This window comes from Schistocerca gregaria, chromosome 1, assembly GCF_023897955.1.
Source record: "Schistocerca gregaria isolate iqSchGreg1 chromosome 1, iqSchGreg1.2, whole genome shotgun sequence".
Lineage (NCBI taxonomy): Eukaryota > Metazoa > Arthropoda > Insecta > Orthoptera > Acrididae > Schistocerca > Schistocerca gregaria.
In genome coordinates this window covers 729,975,758-729,995,887 of record NC_064920.1, presented here as the reverse complement: position 1 = coordinate 729,995,887, position 20,130 = coordinate 729,975,758, and the positions used below count along the sequence as shown (strand labels likewise).

At 37.7% G+C, this 20,130-nt stretch overlaps 1 protein-coding gene across 1 annotated transcript in view; it reads left to right on the top strand.

Moving 5' to 3' along the window:
• Positions 1-19,286, top strand: part of LOC126267083 (uncharacterized) — a 37,486-nt gene extending 18,200 nt beyond the window's left edge. The window contains exon 2 of the mRNA XM_049971950.1: positions 11,582-19,286. Coding sequence (XP_049827907.1) covers positions 11,910-12,917 — 1,008 coding nt within the window. The 5' untranslated portion in view covers positions 11,582-11,909 and the 3' untranslated portion in view covers positions 12,918-19,286. The remainder of the gene's footprint in view (positions 1-11,581) is intronic.
• Positions 19,287-20,130: the final 844 nt, after the last annotated feature.

Here is a 20,130-nt window from a genome sequence, read left to right as displayed (position 1 = left end):
ACCACATGAAACGGCACAGGTGGAACAGCTCTTCAGCGTATGGGCTGATCTGTATGTTCCCCCAACTTCAGAGCCATCAAATACATGTAAGATGCTTTGGGGAAATGTATTGTAGTTCCTCCACATGCACCAGCAACCATCCAGCAGTTGTCAACCACTCTGGTTGGGGAATGGGAATGCTCTACTACAAGGATTCCTTGGCGAACTTTTGGCCAGCTTGGGAGCACGTTGCAGAGCATGCATCGCCTCCGTGGTGATCATACACCCTATTAAGAACAATGTCCCACTTTTTGTAATTACTGGGGGACCATCTTGAATCACAGTGATTTCAGTGTAATTATTGCCTTTAAGTATAAGTGTCATTTCAGTCAGTTTCATTGAGTATTTCTTTCACCAGCCTTCTGTACTATACTGTAGCAGTTGCTCCTAATGTGTGCCAGCATGGAACAACCAACTTAACTCTTTGTGCACAACTGGAGTTTTGTTAAGCTGTGTTTCTTGGCACTGATACATCATGTGAAAGTTATTTTCACCATTAAATATATTGTTGTAATGCATTTGATCTATTTTTTATACTTGACACTTACGGCTGACACACTGTCCTTTATTCCATTGTGTACCCTTTCCATGCCACCATTGTTAACTGCAAGTGTTTTATGTCTCGTGCAGTTTTATCCAAGAAATAAAACTCATACATCATAAGCTGTTACAAATTGATCATGCTCTATCCAACTCTTGGATTACTAGCCAGGGCTGATTTTAATATAAGATAAAGTTAATTTCAAACTTAAATCATAATTTCTTGATGACATTGTCACCTCCAAAGAAGTATCTGAATCTGCATAATAATGTGTGTGTGTGTGTGTGTGTGTGTGTGTGTGTGTGTGTGTGTGTGTGTGTGTGTGTGTGTTCTACAACTGTGTTGGTACGGATCAAAGAAATGTTGTTCCTGACCTGCTACCACTTGGGGAGCTTCTGTGACTAAACTTGGTGGAGTTAGACACAGAAGCCCAACTAGTCCATGTAACACAATTATTTGCTTGTCTCACAAAAACCCTTAAAAATGGGCATGAGCTTATCAACAGCATCAAGCAAAAACTAGACTAAAGTCAAAGATCTTAGATTCTGTAGTTGAAGTTGTTCAGTTCACTTCCGATAGTCGCCACAGTCCATCCCCGGTAGAGCAGAGTATGGAGAAGAGAAAAGACTAATGAGCCTGTTGTGAGGCCATGTTAGGTGACATGGCAGTCAGCTGGTGGTAGGAGGCAAGCTTGCGTGACAGCCATGTCATGGCTGGTCCCAGAGGAAGGTGCCATTTTTCTGTGACCTATGGAGGTTGAGGGCATGCATGTCTGAAACTATGTATCTTGGAGCCAAACAGGTGGTCATAGGCTACAACTTGCATGGGCAAGGGGGGTTTTTGCAAGTGCCCAGAAGCTGGTGAAGGTGTGAGCAGCGGAACCGCAATGGAGAGACGGCCATCTGTGGCAATACTAGCTGCGATGTTATGCTTGTGTCAGCATTGACAGGTATCTCAAATGAGCAAAGCAAAGTGATGTGGGTGGTGGGCAAGAAATCATGTAGGTGGAGAAGCAGCAGACATGAAGCCTGAGCAGTCACAGAGTTTGATTTGAGAGGTATGCAGTGTGGAAGTCAGAGGCATCAGCAGCAGTAGGGAAGAAGGAAGTGAAGAGCACTTGTGTATCCTAAATACGTATTCTGCCTACTACGCGGAGTCATCATCTCATCAGCTAGGACATAATCAAACATCTCTTTCGCATCAGTAGCTGTAGACATCACTTGCCGCATCAGTAGCTGTAGCCTACGATGGCCTGTCATCCAGTGCACAAGCACATTTTACTCAGTTGATGGAAACCGTTTGACATTTACCATCGAGTTAGATTTTCATGATATTACTCATATGGCTGAATATTCTTTGTATACCAGAGTACGGCAGCTGAAATGCCGCCTGGACTGTGTTGTTGGTTAACATGATGAATTCATAGTAAGACAGTTCGTTATGTACGAGGGTCGGTCAAAAAGTAATGCCTCCCATTTTTTTTCTACTTAAAAAAATTAAGTTAAGTGAAAAATTTGAATTTGGCGCCATTCCTCAAACCTTCTTCTGCAATCCACTGCAGTAGTAACTTTCTGTGTCACCAGGTGGCAGCACAGCAGAAGTTTGTAAGATGGCCGACATCGATGTTCGTTTGAGACAGCGTTGTGTGATTGAATTCTTGAATGCAGAAGGTGAAACGCCCATACGCATTCATGAAAGACTGAAGAAGGTGTATGGTGTTGTGACAGTGGATGTCAGCACTGTTAGACGATGGGTTCGTCGTTGTAAGGAAGCTGAAGGGCAAACACAGTTGACTGACGAAAAGCGGAGCGGCAGGCCGGTGAGTGCAGTGACTCCACACAACATTCAGCAAGTTGATGACATCATTCGTGGTGACCGTCGGGTGACTGCAGATGAAGTGTGTCGCATTATTTCTCTTAGTAAAGGCAGTGTGATCACGATTATTAAACAATTGGGGTACTCAAAAGTTTGTGCACGGTGGGTTCCAAGAATGTTAACCAATCAGAATAAAGAGGCAAGGAAAACAATAGCCTCCCAACACTTGCAGCGCTTCCGTTTGGAGGGAGATGAGTTTCTGAAAAAAATTGGACCGGGGACGAAACATGGGTGCATTTTTTTGAACCCGAATCAAAGAGGCAGTCAATGGAGTGGCGTCACACAAGCTCGCCGAGGAAGAAAAAAATCAAAACTGTGCGATCGGCAGGGAAAGTTATGGCAACAGTTTTCTGGGATACAGAGGGTGTGATTCTGGTTGATTTTTTGGAGCAGGGATGCACAATAAATTCTGTTCAATACGTCACAACCCTCAAAAAACTTAAAGCACGTCTTCAGCGAGTTCGCCCAACAAAATCAATGGCAGATGTTCTTCTTTTGCATGACAATGCAAGACCACACACCAGTCGTCACACCTCTGACGAGATTGTCAAAATTGGATGGGAAGTTTTGCCTCATCCCCCATACAGCCCTGACCTGTCACCATCAGACTTCCATCTGTTCGGGCCACTAAAAGAAGCTCATCGTGGGATTCATTTTGAAGATGAGGAGGCCGTCAAAACATCCGTGCGTCAATGGCTTAGGAAGCAGAGCTGTGATTTTTACCGTGCTGGGATACATGCCCTTGTTCAAAGATGGACCAAAACTGTAGAGATGGGCGGAGATTACATTGAAAAATGACAAAATGATCCTCAATGTTGTGGTTTTCAACCTATGTAATTGCATTTAAATTTCCTGACAATTAAACGTAGAAAAAAAAAAATAGGAGGCATTACTTTTTGACTGACCCTCGTATGAACACCCACAGATAAGAGTGTGGCCGCAAGGCTGGGGTGTGTATGTTTGTAATGTGTGAGCAGATGTGCTCAACTAGGGCAGGAAGCTTGTCCCTGGGTGGGAGCTTGGAGTATTCTACGAAATCGACCAGTAGCACTAGGGGCTTGCATATAGGATATCTACTAGAGAAACATTCAAGTCTTCTTCATGGGCAGTGCAAATGTCAAAGATCTTCACTTCTGTAGTTGAAGATGTTCATTTCACTGCCTCTACACAGCACTAGTGTTTGTTTTTTCTCTATCAGCAATGTTGAGTGTTGTCTCCATGTGTGTGCCTTTATGAAATGGAGTGGACAAGAAGCACGATTTATGAATTTGTCATGCTCTATGAGGCAAAGGAATGCCTCTGAAAATTTTGAAGTCATTGTTATAAAAATATTACACAGAAGCATGACTCCCTACAAAAAAATGCTGTGTTGCTTCCCACCAGCAGCTGTCACTTATTTGCCATGTGATTACAGAAAGCCTCTTCTCAGGGTTGGCAGCTATGCAGTTATGATCTATGGAACATGAAGAAAGCTAAACCAACTGCTCAGCATGTTTTACTGTCAACATTTGATCACTCTGACCAAATAAAGCATTTACTATAACATTAACATCTAAGTTTCTGAAATTATTTGGACTGAGGAACAAATTGTTAATGGCTGTTGCATTATGACCTTCAATCCACAAAACAAAAGACTGGGTCTAAAAAAAACTTTGCTCCATAAAGGCAATGTGTATAAAAATTTGTCAGTAAATTTCACAGCAGCACACACAGTGCTCCAGGGTGAAAATTTATTCCCATTCCACATAAACAGTATGTCAATGCAATTTTAGTTTCTAACATAAAGATAGAAGTGGCTGAAGCCGACCTAAGGGAAGATCAGTTTGGATTCTGTAGAATTTAAGGAGATGGGACCTGGATAAACTGCAAGAACCAGGGGTTGTAGAGTGTCTCACAGAGAGCATTAGGGAACGATTGACAAGAATGGGGGAAAGAAATACAGTAGAAGAAGAATGGGTAGCTTTGAGAGACGAAATAGTGAAGGCAGCAGAAGATCAAGCAGGTAAAAAGATGAGGGCTAGTAGAAATACATGGGTAACAGAAGAAGTATTGAACTTAACTGATGAAAGGAGAAAATGTAAAAATGCAGTAAATGAAGCAGAAAACGGAATTCAAACATCTCAAAAATAAGATCGACAGGAAGTGCAGAATGCCTAAGCAGGGATGGACAAATGTAAGATGTAGAGGCATATATCACTAGGTTTAAGATATATACTGTCTACAGGAAAATGAAGAGACCTTTGGAGAAAAGAGAATCACTTCTATGAATGTCATGAGCTCAGATGGAAACTCAGTTCTAAACAAAGAAGGAAAGCAGAAAGGTGGAAGAAATGTATAGAGGATCTATATGAGAGTGATGTACTTGAGAACAATACTATGGAAATGGAAGAGGATGTAGATGAAGATAAAATAGGAGATATGATACTGCCTGAAGAGTTTGACTGAACACTGAGAGACCTAAGTTGAAACAAGGCCCCGGGAGTAGACAACATTCCATTAGAACTACTGATAGCCTTGGGAGAACCAGCACTAACAAAACTTTACCATCTGGTGAGCAAGATGTATGAGACAGGTGAAATACATTCAGACTTCAAGAAGAATATAATAATTTAAATCCCAAAGAAAGCAGGTGTTGACAGATGTGAAAATTATCGAATTATCAGTTTAACAAGTCATGCCCGCAAAATACAAACTTGAATTCCTTACTGACAAATGGAAAAAGTGGTAGAACTGGACCTCGGGGAAGATCAGTTTGGATTCTGTAGAAATGTTGTAACACATGAGACAATACTCACCCTACAACTTATCTTAAAAGATAGATTAAGGAAAGGCAAACCTACATTTCTAGCATTTGTAAACATAGAGAAAGCTTTTGACAGTGTTGACTGGAATACTCTTTTTCAAATTCTGAAGGTGGCAGGGGTCAAATACAGGGAGTAAAAGGCTACTTACAATTTGTACAGAAACCAGATGGCAATTATAAGAGTTGAGGGGCATGAAAGGAAGCAGTGGTTGGGAAGAGAGTGAGACAGGGTTGTAGCCTATCCTTGATGTTATTCAATCTGTATATTGAGCAAGCAGTAAAGGAAACAAAAGAAAAATTCAGGGCAGGAATTAAAATCCATGGAGAAGAAATAAAAACTTTGAGGTTTGCCGATAATATTGTTATTCTGTCAGAGACAGCAAAAGGCATGGAAGAGAGGTTGAACGGAATGGACAGTGCTTGAAAGGAGGACATAATGTGCACATCAACAATAGCAAAATGAGGGTAATGCAATGTAGTCTAATTACATTGGGTGATGCTGAGGGAATTACATTAGGAAATGAGACACATAAAGTAGTAAAGGAGTTTTGCTATTTGGGGAGCAAAATAATGATTATGGTCGAAGTAGAGAGGATATAAAAAGTAGACTGGCATTGGCAAGGAAAGCATTTCTGAAGAAGAGAAATTTGTTAACATCAAGCATAGATTTAAGTGTCAAGAAGCCATTAGAAAATTGTAGCGAAATGCAGGAAGATCTGCAGCGGATAGGCACTTGGTGCAGGGAGTGGCAACTGACGCTTAACATAGACAAATGTTATGTATTGCGAATACATAGAAAGAAGGATCCTTTATTGTATGATTATATGATAGCGGAACAAACACTGGTAACAGTTACTTCTGTAAAATATCTGGGAGTATGCACGCGGAACGATTTGAAGTGGAATGATCATATAAAATTGATTGTTGGTAAGGCGGGTACCAGGTGAGATTCATTGGGAGAGTCCTTAGAAAATGTAGTCCATCAACAAAGGAGGTGGCTTACAAAACACTCGTTCGACCTACACTTGAGTATTGCTCATCAGTGTGGGATCCATACCAGATCGGGTTGACGGAGGAGATAGAGAAGATCCAAAGAAGAGCGGCGCGTTTCGTCACAGGGTTGTTTGGTAACCGTGATAGCGTTACGGAGATGTTTAACAAACTCAAGTGGCAAACTCTGCAAGAGAGGCGCTCTGCATCGTGGTGTAGCTTGCTGACCAGGTTTTGAGAGGGTGCATTTCTAGATGAGGTATCGAATATATTGCTTCCCCCTACTTATACCTCCCGAGGGGATCACGAATGTAAAATTAGAGAGATTAGAGCGTGGATGGAGACTTTCAGACAGTCGTTCTTCCCGCGAACTATACGAGACTGGAACAGGAAAGAGAGGTAATGACAGTGGCACATAAAGTGCCCTCCACCACACACTGTTGGGTGGCTTGCGGAGTATAAATGTAGATGTAGATGTAGATTTCTGAAAGTATTTGTATGGAGTGTAGCCATGTATGGAAGTAAAACATGGACGATAAATAGTTAAGAGAAGAAGAGAATAGAAGCTTTCGAAATGCAGTGCTACATAAGAATGCTGAAGATTAGATTGGTAGATCACATAATTAATGAGGAGGTATTGAATAGAATTGGGGAGAAGAGAAATTTGTGGCACCACTTGACTAGAGGAAGGGATCAGTTGATAGGACAGATTAGATTAGATTAGATTAGATTAATACTTGTTCCATAGATCATGAATACGACACTTCGTAATGATGTGGAACGTGTCAGGTTAATAAAAGATGTCTGTACAAGAAATTACATTACACAAAATATTGCATGACACTAATGATTAAGTTTTTTTTCTTTTTTCTTTTTTTTTTTTTTTTTTTTTTTTTTTTTTTTTTTTTTTTTTTTACTTTATATCTAAAAATTCAGCCAATGAGTAGAAGGAGTTGTCATCTAGAAATTCTTTTAATTTATTTTTAAATGTTAGTTGGCTATCTGTCAGGCTTTTGATGCTGTTTGGTAGGTGCCCAAAGACTTTTGTGGCAGCATAATTTACCCCTTTCTGTGCCAAAGTCAGATTTAACCCTGCCTAGTGAAGATCATCCTTTCTCCTGGTGTTATAGGTATGCACACTGCTATTACTTTTGAATTGGGTTGGATTATTATCAACAAATTTCATAAGGGAATATATATACTGTGAGGTTACTGTGAGGATCCCTAGATCCTTAAATAGATGTCTGCAGGATGACCGTGGGTGGGCTCCAGCAATTATTCTGATTACACGTTTTTGTGCAATGAATACTTTTCTACTCAACGATGAATTACCCCAGAATATGATGCCATACGAAAGCAGTGAATGAAAGTAGGCATAGTAAGCTAATTTACTGAGATTCTTATCACCAAAATTTGCAATAACCCTAATAGCATACGTAGCTGAACTCAGACGTTTCAGCAGACCATCAATGTGTTGCTTCCAGTTTAACCTCTCATCAATGGACACACCTAAAAATTTTGAAAATTCTACCTTAGCTACAGACTTCTGTTCAAATTCTATATTTATTACTGGAGTTTTGCCATTTACTGTACGGAACTGTATATACTGTGTTTTATCAAAATTTAAAGAGAGTCCGTTTGCTGAGAACCACTTAATAATTTTGTGAAAAACATCATTTACAATTACATCACTTAGTTCTTGGTTTTTGGATGTTATTACTATACTTGTATCATCAGCAAAAAGAACTAACTTTGCATCTTCATCAATGTGGAATGGTAAGTCATTAATGTATATCAAGAACAGTAAAGGACCTAAGACCGAACCCTGTGGGACCCCGTGCTTGATAGCACCCCAGTTTGAGGAATCAGCTGTTTTAACATTACACGAACCACTTATTTCAACTTTCTGCATTCTTCCAGTTAAGTATGAATTAAACCATTTGTGCACTGCCCCACTCAAACCATAATGATTTAGCTTATCTAAAAGAATTCCATGATTTACACAATCAAAGGCCTTTGAGAGATCACAAAAAATACCAATGGGTGATGTCCGGTTATTCAGAGCATTTAATATTTGATCAGTGAAAGCATATATAGCATTTTCTGTTGAAAAGCCTTTCTGAAAACCAAACTGACATTTTGTTAGTACTTTATTTTTACAAATATGGGAGGCTACTCTTGAATACATTACTTTCTCAAAAATTTTTGATAGAGCTGTCAGAAGAGAGATTGGGCGGTAGTTGTTGACATCCGACATATCCCCCTTTTTATGCAATGGTTTTACAATGGCATATTTCAGTCTATCAGGGAAAACACCCTGCTCCAAAGAGCTATTACATACGTGGCTGAGAATTCTACTTATCTGTGGGGAACAAGCTTTAAGTACTTTGCTGGAAATGCCATCAATTCCGTAAGAGCTTTTACTTTTCAGTGAGTTTATTATTTTACTGATTTCAGAGGGAGAGGTTGGTGGAATTACAGCTGTTTCAAACTGTGCAGGTATGGCCTCTTCTATTAATAGCCTTGCCTCTTCTAGTGAAGATCTAGATCCTATTTTCTCCACAACATTTAAAAAATGATTATTCAAAATATTTTCAATTTCTGATTGTTTGTTAGTGCACTTGTCATTCAATTTTATTGCACTAAAGTCTTCCTGTGCTCTTGGTTGCCCTGTTTCCCTTTCAATAATATTCCAAATTGCTTTAATTTTATTATCAGAGTTACTGATCTCAGACATGATACACATGCTTCTGGACTTTTTAATAACTTTTCTTAGTACCGCACAATAGTTTTTATAATATTGAACAATTTCGGGGTCAGTACTCCATCTTGCTGTTAGATACAGTTCTCTTTTGCGGTTGCAAGATATTCTTATTCCTTTAGTTAGCCAAGGTTTTTTATATGTTTTCTTGGAATTATGTTTAACTATTTTCTTGGGAAAACAATTTTCAAATACCCTTAAAAATGTATTGTGAAATAAGTTATATTTCAAGTTTGCATCGGGTTCCTTATACACTTCATCCCAGTCTAGCTGCTGTAGGCTTTCCCTAAAGTTTGCAATATTTATATTGTTAATTGAACGCACTGCTTTGAAAGTCTGTTTTATTATACTGCATGGAGCTATGTCATGTACTGTAACAAGCTGTGCACTATGATCTGAAAGACCATTCTCAACAGGATAAGCATTTATGTCCTTAAACTTATCTTGGTCTATAAAAAAGTTATCTATCAATGTACTGCTGTTCTTTGTTATCCGAGTAGGAAAATCAATGACGGAGCTCAAATTGAAAGAACTGAGTAATACTAAAAGGTCATTCTTCCTATTACACTCTTTCAGGGAATCAACATTGAAATCCCCACAAATGATAATTTGCTTCCCCCTGTCTGACAGATAGCACAACAAAGCATCCAAGTTTTCCAGAAATAGCTGGAAATTCCCTGAGGGGGACCTATACACTGTTACAATTATGAAAGTGCCATCCTTTAGTTTAAGTTCAGTGGCACATGCTTCCATATGTTGCTCTACACAAAATTTTTTAGTTTCTAAATTTTTTGCACTGTGGAAGCTTTTGACATATATGGCAACTCCTCCTCTCATCATATTATCTCTACTTACATGTGCAGCTAATTTGTACCCATTGATGCTAACCTTTTGCATATCAGTGACAATGTGATGCTCAGACAGGCATAGTACATCTATTACATTCTCAGTTTCTATATCTTCTAAACAAAGCAGAAGCTCATCAATTTTATTGTTCAATCCCCCAATATTTTGATGAAATATACTAACATTTTACTTTTGCAACTATCTTGAACTTTTTTGACATCTTTAGTACTTGCATGGCTGAGTTTCCCACTGGACACTGATCTTACACTAAAAAAGAGTTTCCACATGTTCTGAGGCATCGAGGGATCACCAATTTAGTATTGGAGGTCAGCGTGGAGGGTAGAAATCTTAGAGAGAGGCCAAGAGATGAATAAACCTAGCAGATTCAGAAGGATGTAGGCTGCAGTAGGTACTGGGAGATGAAGAAGCTTGCACAGGGTAGAGTAGCATGGAGAGCTGCATCAAACCAGTCCCTGGACTGAAGACCACAACAACAACAACAACAGTGAGCTTGTTCCTCATAAGTATGGTTTGTAGATGGTCTGATATATTGGAGCAGAAGTGACATGAGTGTGTTTAAAAAGAGTACCTGTTAATCTAAAAGTTTTTTCTACCAAGAAACCAATGACACATCTGTAAATATTATTCAAAGAAGTATTTCTCTCTGTACTGTCACCTTCATGAGAACTTTATACATATCATTTTGAAAATGCATTATTATTGTGGAGTATTACATCTGAGTGTGTGACAGGACATTGGCTGTTCTTGTTTTAAAATTGTCCTTGGCGTTTACTTGTTAACTGATTTTTGTGCACATGATTTGATGGTACTAGATTTAAAGGATCTTGTTGTACTAACAAACTAATTATAAATTTGGAAAGTTGTCACTCACCATATAGCAGAGATGCTGAGTCGCAGATAGGCTCAACAAAAAGACTGTCACAAATAATGCTTTCAGTCCATAAGGCCTTTGTCAAAAATAGACAATAGACACACATACAACCACACTCACACAAACACAATTCACACATTTGCATTAGTTTGTGTGTGTGTGTGTGTGTGTGTGTGTGTGTGTGTGTGTGTGTTTTTGATGGAGGCCTCACGGTGTGAAAGCTTTGTTTGTGACAGACTTTTGTTTGTGACAGTCTTTTTGTTGTGCCTATCTGTGACTGAACATATCCACTGTATGCTGAGTGGCAACTTTCTTTTTCATAATATTGTTACATTCCATCCTGGATTTTCCCTTGTTTAATTATATATTAGAATTCATGTAACAACCCACACAGCATTCAGTTCATGTGTCATTCTAACTTAATAACAAAACTGTATATAAAACAGTTAATTGCATAAATCTGAGGCAAAAGGAGCTTTGTAGTATTTTAAGAGAGCCATTTTTGTTATGGCAAGTGGTGATATCATTGTAGGAATTAAAATATATGACAGAAGGTGGTAATTTTTGTGTTAATGTGAACAGGATAAAGCAGGTTGAGAGTGGGAACCATTATCATTTTGTTTTGTGAATAATGAATAAAAACAGTGTCTATTTAAAATTTTTGATAGCATCCACTCACAAGGCAGGAGTTTGGTGTGGTAGAACCATTTTTCCTGTACAAATATAAAAAGAATAGCAACTGTTTGATTTTTGTGTTTTTTATTTGTTTCTTTGAGAGATAGGGAGAGAGTTTTAAATCAAAATTGCATATGTGTTTTTAATTTTGTGTTTCAGACTTTGTAGGAGTGTCTGCATCTCTGCACCTGCTGTATTTTTCAACGTTGGAATGAATGCTGTTATCTTGGAAACATTTCTTATTATCTGATATAGTTGAAGGCTAGTTGCTGAACTGTTACAGAAATTTTCATTCAACTTCCTACAAGAAAAATAATCTAAATGTTAAGATAGTTTAACAGATCATTGTGTAAATCATTTGTTGTAGTGATACAGATAGGTGGTAGCTATCTCTAATTCCTTACCATCCCTGAATTCAGAAGGATAGAGAGAAAAATCACAAGACAACATATGTGTTTTGTTTTTTGAAACAAAAAGAGAGGGTAGAATGAAGAAGAGAAAATCTTCCAATAATAAATCAAAGCCAAAGAAAAAGTGTAGTACCTTTAAGAGGGCAACATCTAGGAAGGCTAGTGCTGTGAAAAGAAAAACGAAAAATTCATCTGCAACAAAGCCTCGTTCACAACAGAAGATCAGTAGGATAACAGTAGCTGGAGATGGATGCAAAAACAGAAAAAGGAAACATAATAATGAGAAAGAGAGAGAAAAGAGCAAGCGGAGCAGGTTACCCAGTCACAATGCTTCACACCACAACAGTCGCTGTAATTTGTGTTCACAGCCAGAGCCGAAGGCTACCAGAGGCAAGAGTTCAACAAAGAAGAATGGTTCAAATCATTATCATGGTGTCATTGAGCTACCCTGTAAAAAAAGTGTGTTTGAGAAGGCATGTAATCTGAGACGAACGATTGAATCAGGAGACCTTCTGCCTGCTAGCTTGCAGCCACTTCTTAATGACAGTGTAGCAAACAAATATGATATAAATGAGTTGATTGCTACTGTAAAGGAAAGCAAATCTAAGTGGCAAGAAACTGAAAAGCATATGCTTGAGCTGGATTGTTCTATTAGAGCTGAGCTTTGCATCAATAAGGCAAATCCAGAGAAATGTTTGCCACTTCTTGATGAATTAAATTGTCTTGAGATCGATGCTCTAATGTTGAAACAGAATCCAAGATTAGTCCACACTGTGCAAAAGCTCTGTCAGTTTGTTGGGAACAGAGGATTAGGCAACTTCACAGAAGAAGAGAAGACAAAATATCTAGATAGTGCTGCTCAGATTAGGAACAAGTCTAAAGCTTTGTTTCAAAAGTGTCAGAAGTTGTTTGGTATTGAAGGAGGTCAGTCATTTAAGAAAGTTTTTAAAGAGAAAGTTCAAGAATACCAGGAAACAAAGAACAGCAAATTTTTACGGGAATTATGTCAAAGAGTTAATAAAGGTTTTAAAAAAAAACAGAGTTCGAGGCCCTTGAGAAAGAGGGTATCAGGTAACACAAAATAAGATATTAAGGAAATTGCATTAATGAATAGCCTCCAAGCATAATAACCCACAAAGCTTTAACAACTCTTTTTACAGGGCATTTTAACAATAATGATTTCTGGTTTACAGTTGTTAGTTTCTAATATATTGTTTTCTAAGTTACTGGTAGTCATTTAGATGAAAAGTGGAAAAACTTCTGCTGATACCAATATTCATTCCAGTACAAAACTACAATAACGGTTTACTTTATCTGTTGTGTAAATAAGCTTTTTAAGTGTCTGACAATTTAATTATTTGATCAGCTTACAACATGATGATTTATTTTATTGATGAAAGGTTTGAGAAAAGGGAGAAGCCGAGAAAAACCTTGAAATAATACCATGAATTTATTATTATTTTATAAAATGGTAACTGATGGCATCATACCTTAACAGAGTAAATATGACATTGAAAAAAGAATGATGAAAAGTGTTAGTATTTGTGTAGGCATAGTATCTGTGTTATGAATAACTGATTAAGTCTGTATCTCGAGGGAATTGCTGTATTTATGACTGAGGAATGAATGTTTTTTATTCATTCTTGTGCAATCTGTGATATCAAATAATGTGTTACAATACGTGTGAAACAGCATTATTAGAATGGTAAATAATATAGTAAATACTTACTGTGACACATTTGATCCTTCGACTGCTGTCTTTCTTCCAAATTGTGCTTCTCATAAAACTATGAACCACATTAGGACATTAATAAATTTGGCTTGTACAGAGACAATGGAATTATTTTCTCTTCTAGTTTCTTTACGGCTTTTTTTTGGATTAAAAAGGAAAATGTAGGAATGGGAGCTGATCAAATGTACAGAAAGGAATGGTTTTCAGCTTGTGAACAAAGTTAGCAGAACTTGGAAACAAACAATCTTCTAACAATCCGAGGTCCCTTAACAAAATCAGCACAAAAACAATATAATGTAATGGATGAAAGTGCTCTTAGTTCTGTGGAGTAATGCTAAGCTTGGAGTGTAACTCTGAATCTCACTAGACATTTCCTTTTACAAACCATTTATATTTGACATAATGAGTAATTTGTTCCATTATTCCCATTATTTACCCATCTACTACTAACTTGATAATTAATTACATACTAAATCTTGAACAAGCTACTTTGGGAAATAATTTATATCAAAAATTCAGATTACCTTTAGCTGTACCCTAGCATGATGCCCCTTAAATAAGTATAAAACTTTTCTTAGACATTTCTTTTATATGAATTCCATGGAGGTACTGTTTTGTCCTCCTGAAACAGTCAAACCATTTTAACTCATACCATGCTATGTCTCATAAGTTTTGCCATTATAATTTTGTGTCACAGGTCAATTCCCATGTACCTTCTCAAAGGCCTGTGCAACTCTTTTAGATTTCTTCCACATCCTTCTGATAAATGAAATAATATGCAGTTCTTACTCTTCAAACTACTCTTTGGTTCTGAAAATTCAGTTTTGCTAAAAACATACACTGCATAATAATACAGTGAAATTATTTCAAAGTTATGCTAAGTGAACAACACAAAAATATTCAGTGGCAGCATACTAGCTATTATGTTTCCCCATTGTAAACTGCTTTTTTCATAACAAACAAGGTAGTAGTGTGGTAGGCATACTGGAATCACATTTGGGAGATCAGTAACTCAGATCCCCATCTAGTCACATGGGTTTCAGTTTTCCATGGTTTCATTTAATTATGTAAGAAAAATTTAGGATGGCTCCATTGATAAAGACACAGCCCATTTTCATTTCTCATCTTTCACCTAGTGTAATCTTGTGCTCAATCCCTATGTCCTCACTGTTTATGAGTCATTAAATTCTAATCTATCTTCCTATAAACAGATCTGTATTTCTTGATAATAAATATCACTAAAGCACCTTCCACTAATAACTTTGAAGTGGTTTTTGTAGGGGGAGGGGGGTTACGATTGAACAGCCTCATTTGTTGCATCTTTCTTATATTGCTTTATCCTCCTGTTCCTTCTTATCAGCATCTGTCATGGTAAGACTAAAATTTTACATCTTTTTCTGCAACAAGACCACTTTGTACCTTTATTTTCAGTTTTCTTTTTTTAGACATACGTGGTCATGTTTATAACAATGATTTGAACACAGAACTCTGTGGTCTGACATGGTTTTTTTAAATAGAGACTTTCAGAGACTCAGAGTCTGCTTTAAAAAAAAATCACATTTGGTTTAGTAAGGAGTTTACACAGCCTGAAAAACAGAAGTTTATACTGGCTAATACATCTGACACACACACACACAAAGGATGTAATAATTTTTACAATATTTTACAGTAAGTATAACAGCTAACTGATTCCTTTTCTTGTAGTAAAATGTTCTAAGTCACTGTGGAGGGACACAAGTCAGTCTCCCTGTCAAGAAAGATCAATTTCACACAATAATCAATTGGTATCTGAAAGATCTTCATGTTGCAAATCTTACAATATATTCTTGCTGTAGATGCAATGATTTCTTTTGAAAGTAGAAAACTTCAAAAATTTATTTTGAGTTTCCTTGAGGATGCTTAGTCATGTAAAAATGCTCACTCCTGGAGAGCTGTGATTCCATCTCCATTTCAGGAGCAAGAACGTATTAGCTTCTATCTATGATCGATATTATACCATGAGAGCAGCCAGAGAATGGACAGGGTGGGTGGGGGAGGGGGGGGGGGGAGGTGGAGAGAAAGAGAATTAAAACTGGTGCCATAGACCAAAATACATGGGAGTATTCTGTCCTTGAAAACCTTTGACTTTTTAGAGAATGGACTCATGAATGGATCTTACAGTATCATGTAGTAACTAACAGCCCCACACTTTTCAAATCAGTTAACTCAGAGGATGGAACCAGTAATCATAAGGCTATTATGACATCAATGACTACAGGTGTTACAATGAATGTTAAGAAATGTAATAGAAATATTTTTGCTTTGTAATAGTAATAGAATACATGAGAAGTCAACAGTAACTACTCAGCTCAAGGAATGAAGATGTGAAGAGTATCCAGGAGCATTGTACAATATGCCTTGGACCTTTATGTGTCGAGCAAGGTTGTGAAAGATGCTAAATAACTATTGTGGTTCAATAGCCAAGTTAGAAAGTTGCAACAAAAGTGGAGAGAGTTTCAGATGAAGCAATAAATAGATACGAGTCGCAAATGCTTTGAAAAGTATGGAAAATGTTGCAGAAGTGGAGGCTGTCTTTAAAAAAAGGAGATGAAAGAAGGTATACAACACATGGTAAGTGCCATAAGAACCTGTCTTACAGAACAGAAAACTGCTCGGCATGATATGAAAATCCTCAAACCAAGCTTAGAGGAAGAAGTTCTGTGGGACAAATGGTGACATCTGTTACCCCCATGCACAAACAAACAGGGGATAGCCAATGCTTACCGATGGGACAAGTAACAACACCTATTATGCAGAAACAAACTAACAACAGCCAGTGTTAACCAACATCTGCTCAAGTGCCTGACCCAATGCAGATGGTGCCTATGGAAAATACAAAGTGTTGCCAAAAAAGACAACATTGGAGACATAAAAAGGGACATCCAATTTATAATGGATTTTGTATCGAAGGCATTAAATGTAGTAATAAGAGGAATGAAACAAATCGAAGTATAAACCAAAATATGACAACAACAGCACTTTTAAGAACTCAAAATAACAAATGAGACATTCAGTACAAACAATGAGGAGAACCATCACTATAACATCCACAGAGGACAACAGCACACTTACAAAAAAGCAAAAGGAATATCAATAACGTAAAATCCATCATTGGGACAGGAGAAGATGAAAATAATAATTGTGGACCTGTGGAAGGAAGGGCCTGGCTTTATCTAGGCAACCTAAAGAAAAACACCACTTCAGAGAAGGTTAGAAGTTACCTCAAGAGAAAAGGGACAAAAAATAGTATAAAATGTAAAGAACTGCACACACTAGGTGACAAAAAGGTCTACAAAGTAGAGTTTCCATTCAGATTTCTTGAGGATACAGAGCGATCAGAATTTAGGCCACAAGGAATAGGAGTTAGGAGATTTCGTTTTCGAACAACATGCGGCAGAAAAGGAGCAGAATTGCAATAACCATACAAATATTCTGTTTTGGGCTATCGAAGGTTTAAAAAGTGTGGTATCATTCATACCAACAGAGATGCTGGCAAGGCTCGATGCCATCTCCTCACAGAAACCTTTTTAACAGAAGAGCATACTATAAAAGTGTAGTATGAATTTCACTCTTTTGCATGCCAAACTGCAGGTGGACCAGCAGAAGGAGTTTCCGTATCAAACTATGCCTGTTATTAGTAAAGGAAACAATAAGAGATGAAAACACAATTATAGTTAAAACAAGTCAGGTCCCAATAATGAGCATATATACTCAACCACAGATGATGGTAGAAGATGAAATCAAATGAATAGCAGATACATTTACAGAAATAAAGATCTATGCAAGAGTAATCCTTGCAAGTGATCTCAGCACAAGTAGACACAAACCAAATATTAAAACAGGACTGATCCTGGAAATGTTAGGAGGAGGAGAATATAGCCTCATCAACAGACTAGTGTTATTCAGAGGTGAAGGCATAACAGCAGTTAACCAGAAAGTACTCGTGGACATCAGTGGTAGCACCAATAAGAAAACATATACCAGCACAATGACTTCTGAATTTAATCAGCTATTACCAACAACCTAACCCAAGTCAAACAGGATATCCAGGAAATTAGACACAGAGAAGTTAAAAGGAAACCTAGGAAAAAGAGAAAAAGCAAAATGTGTAATACAGTTACACCAGGCAATGGAAGCTGTAGAACTATGCACAGTGACCTCTGCAATTCTGTCAAACAGAAATGAAAGAAAGGAAATTGCAACCCTTGTTCGACAATGAGTGTTTTGATGAACAGCAGAAGATGCTGTCAGTACTACACTGAGCCAAAACCACAACTTAACAATATGACCTGTCATTATATACCAGCCAGAGAAGGTCATACAAAACACAAATAAAAAAGAAGGTGGACGACATTGAAGAAGAGGCTAAACGATGAGCAGAATGCGCCCAAAGAGACCCATTCGTAGTGATCAAAAACCCAAGACCACCACCAATAAAAAGAATCTCAATGGATACATGGGAAAACAATTTTGAAGCCATCCTAAACCTCCAACACATGGAAACAGCTTATGAATACAGTACAATGGAAACTGTAGAAAGTCACACTCCTTTAACAAGACAAGAAATGTGCCAAGTGATAACAAAGGCAAAAAGTAAAAAGGCTTCAGGGCCAGAGAGCATATATATAGAATGCATCATGGAATCCTCTTACATAATGGAAGACTACTGGTTGAAACTATTTAACCACTGGAAAAATACCAGAAGAATGGAGAACATAAAAAATCAGAGTCCTTTTCAAAGGGAAAGGAGAAAGCTGTAGCCCAGACTCATACAGAGGCCTAGTCCTTATAAACATCTGAAATAAGCACCCTACATGCAGTGAGGACTGCTTAGTAAAGCAAGCACAAGATACACTAAGACATCAAGGGAAAACATATTTTGTAGAATATAGCAAAGTATTTGACACTGTTACCAGAAAAAAACTCTTCCGAAAACTCAAGACTGTTGATTGGTGACATGCACCAAATAGTAAAAATACTTTCAGACATCTTAAGATACTGTCACATCCAACTATCTGATGGTATCACCATATCCAAGAATTTAACTCAAACAAATGGAGTACTACATGGAGACACAATCAGTGCAACGTTATTCAACATCATGACAGCTGACATCACAAATATCACCATGGACAGCTCAGCAATACTCATATTTTATGTTGGCGACATGGTAATAGGCTCAGAATACAAACAAGAGCTACAAAAGGTGCAAAACAGATCAATATTATGGGCCGTGGAAAATGACATACAAATAAATCAAAACAAAACCAAACAGATGATTTTCAGAAGAGTAGGTAAACTCTTACCAAAAGACATGCTGGCCCTTCAAAACAAACTACTAGAAGCAGTACCAAAATACAAAAATTTCAGTCAGTCTGCAAACAACAATGACATCATTAAATACCCAAGTGAAAGGAAGAGCAGGAGCAGCAATAAAAGCAATGTACGACAGCCTCAAAAGCTTCCAATAGAAGCAGTGATGACACCATTTAAAATGGCCATAGCATGAATAGCAACTTACGGGATCCACATAATCAAGGACAAACTACAACGTCAATCACCTAGTAACACAAATCCCATTATATGAAATGAATCCTGGGAATCGAGAAGACACCACTTCAAGATTGGCTTACATCTTAATGAAAGGAAGGAACCTCCTCATAGAAGACATCACAATGTAGTAGCTCATGCCCAACACCAAGGCCTACAACAGCACATACCAAATACTCATAGAAAAACACATCTCTGTCTGGAATGACTTCCATTCAGCCAATGCCATAATGACAGAAGAGTGGAAACAGACAAACTACGCATTCCAACACACAGTAATACTATACTCAATATGTGGATTCCTCACAAGTTTTGGCAAAATAAAAGATTCCACCAGCCAAATGAACACTACATGTGTGAACCGTGCAGTGAACGCTGTGAAAGGAATCATGCAAAAAACTGCAAAAAAGGAATAATGTCAATAATAGATATAAGACTAGAGTACTGACATAACAACAATAACAGAGTAAAAGAAGTCAAAGCCATGTTGGGAAACAAAAGCAGAAGAAAACCAAAATTAGCATAAGGATAGCAGAGCAAAAATAATTCAGTGAATTTGAAAATAAAATTTTGGGAACAAATCTGCCCAAAAAGCATAAATTTTGGTTCTATGTAAAATCAGTAAGCAGATTTAAATTGTCTGATTAGCTGCTCAGTGAAAATTCCAGCACTGAAGTAGGTGATGACAGAGAGAAGGCCGAAATATTGAGTTTAGTCCTCCTATTTTTGTTTCACTCCAGAAGATCCTCCTCTCAAATTCACTCACTAATGATTTAGTGTACAGAACATTCATGAGACCATATTGATAGTCTGGGACCCTTGTCATGTCGCATTACTAGAAGAATAGAAGAATAAATCTAACAAAGAGTACCACATTTTACCATGAGTTTGGTTCTTAAGTGCAAGGGCATTGCTGATTTGCTCAACAAACTCCAGTAACAGACAGTGGAAGACATTCTTTTCCATTTCAGAGAAGT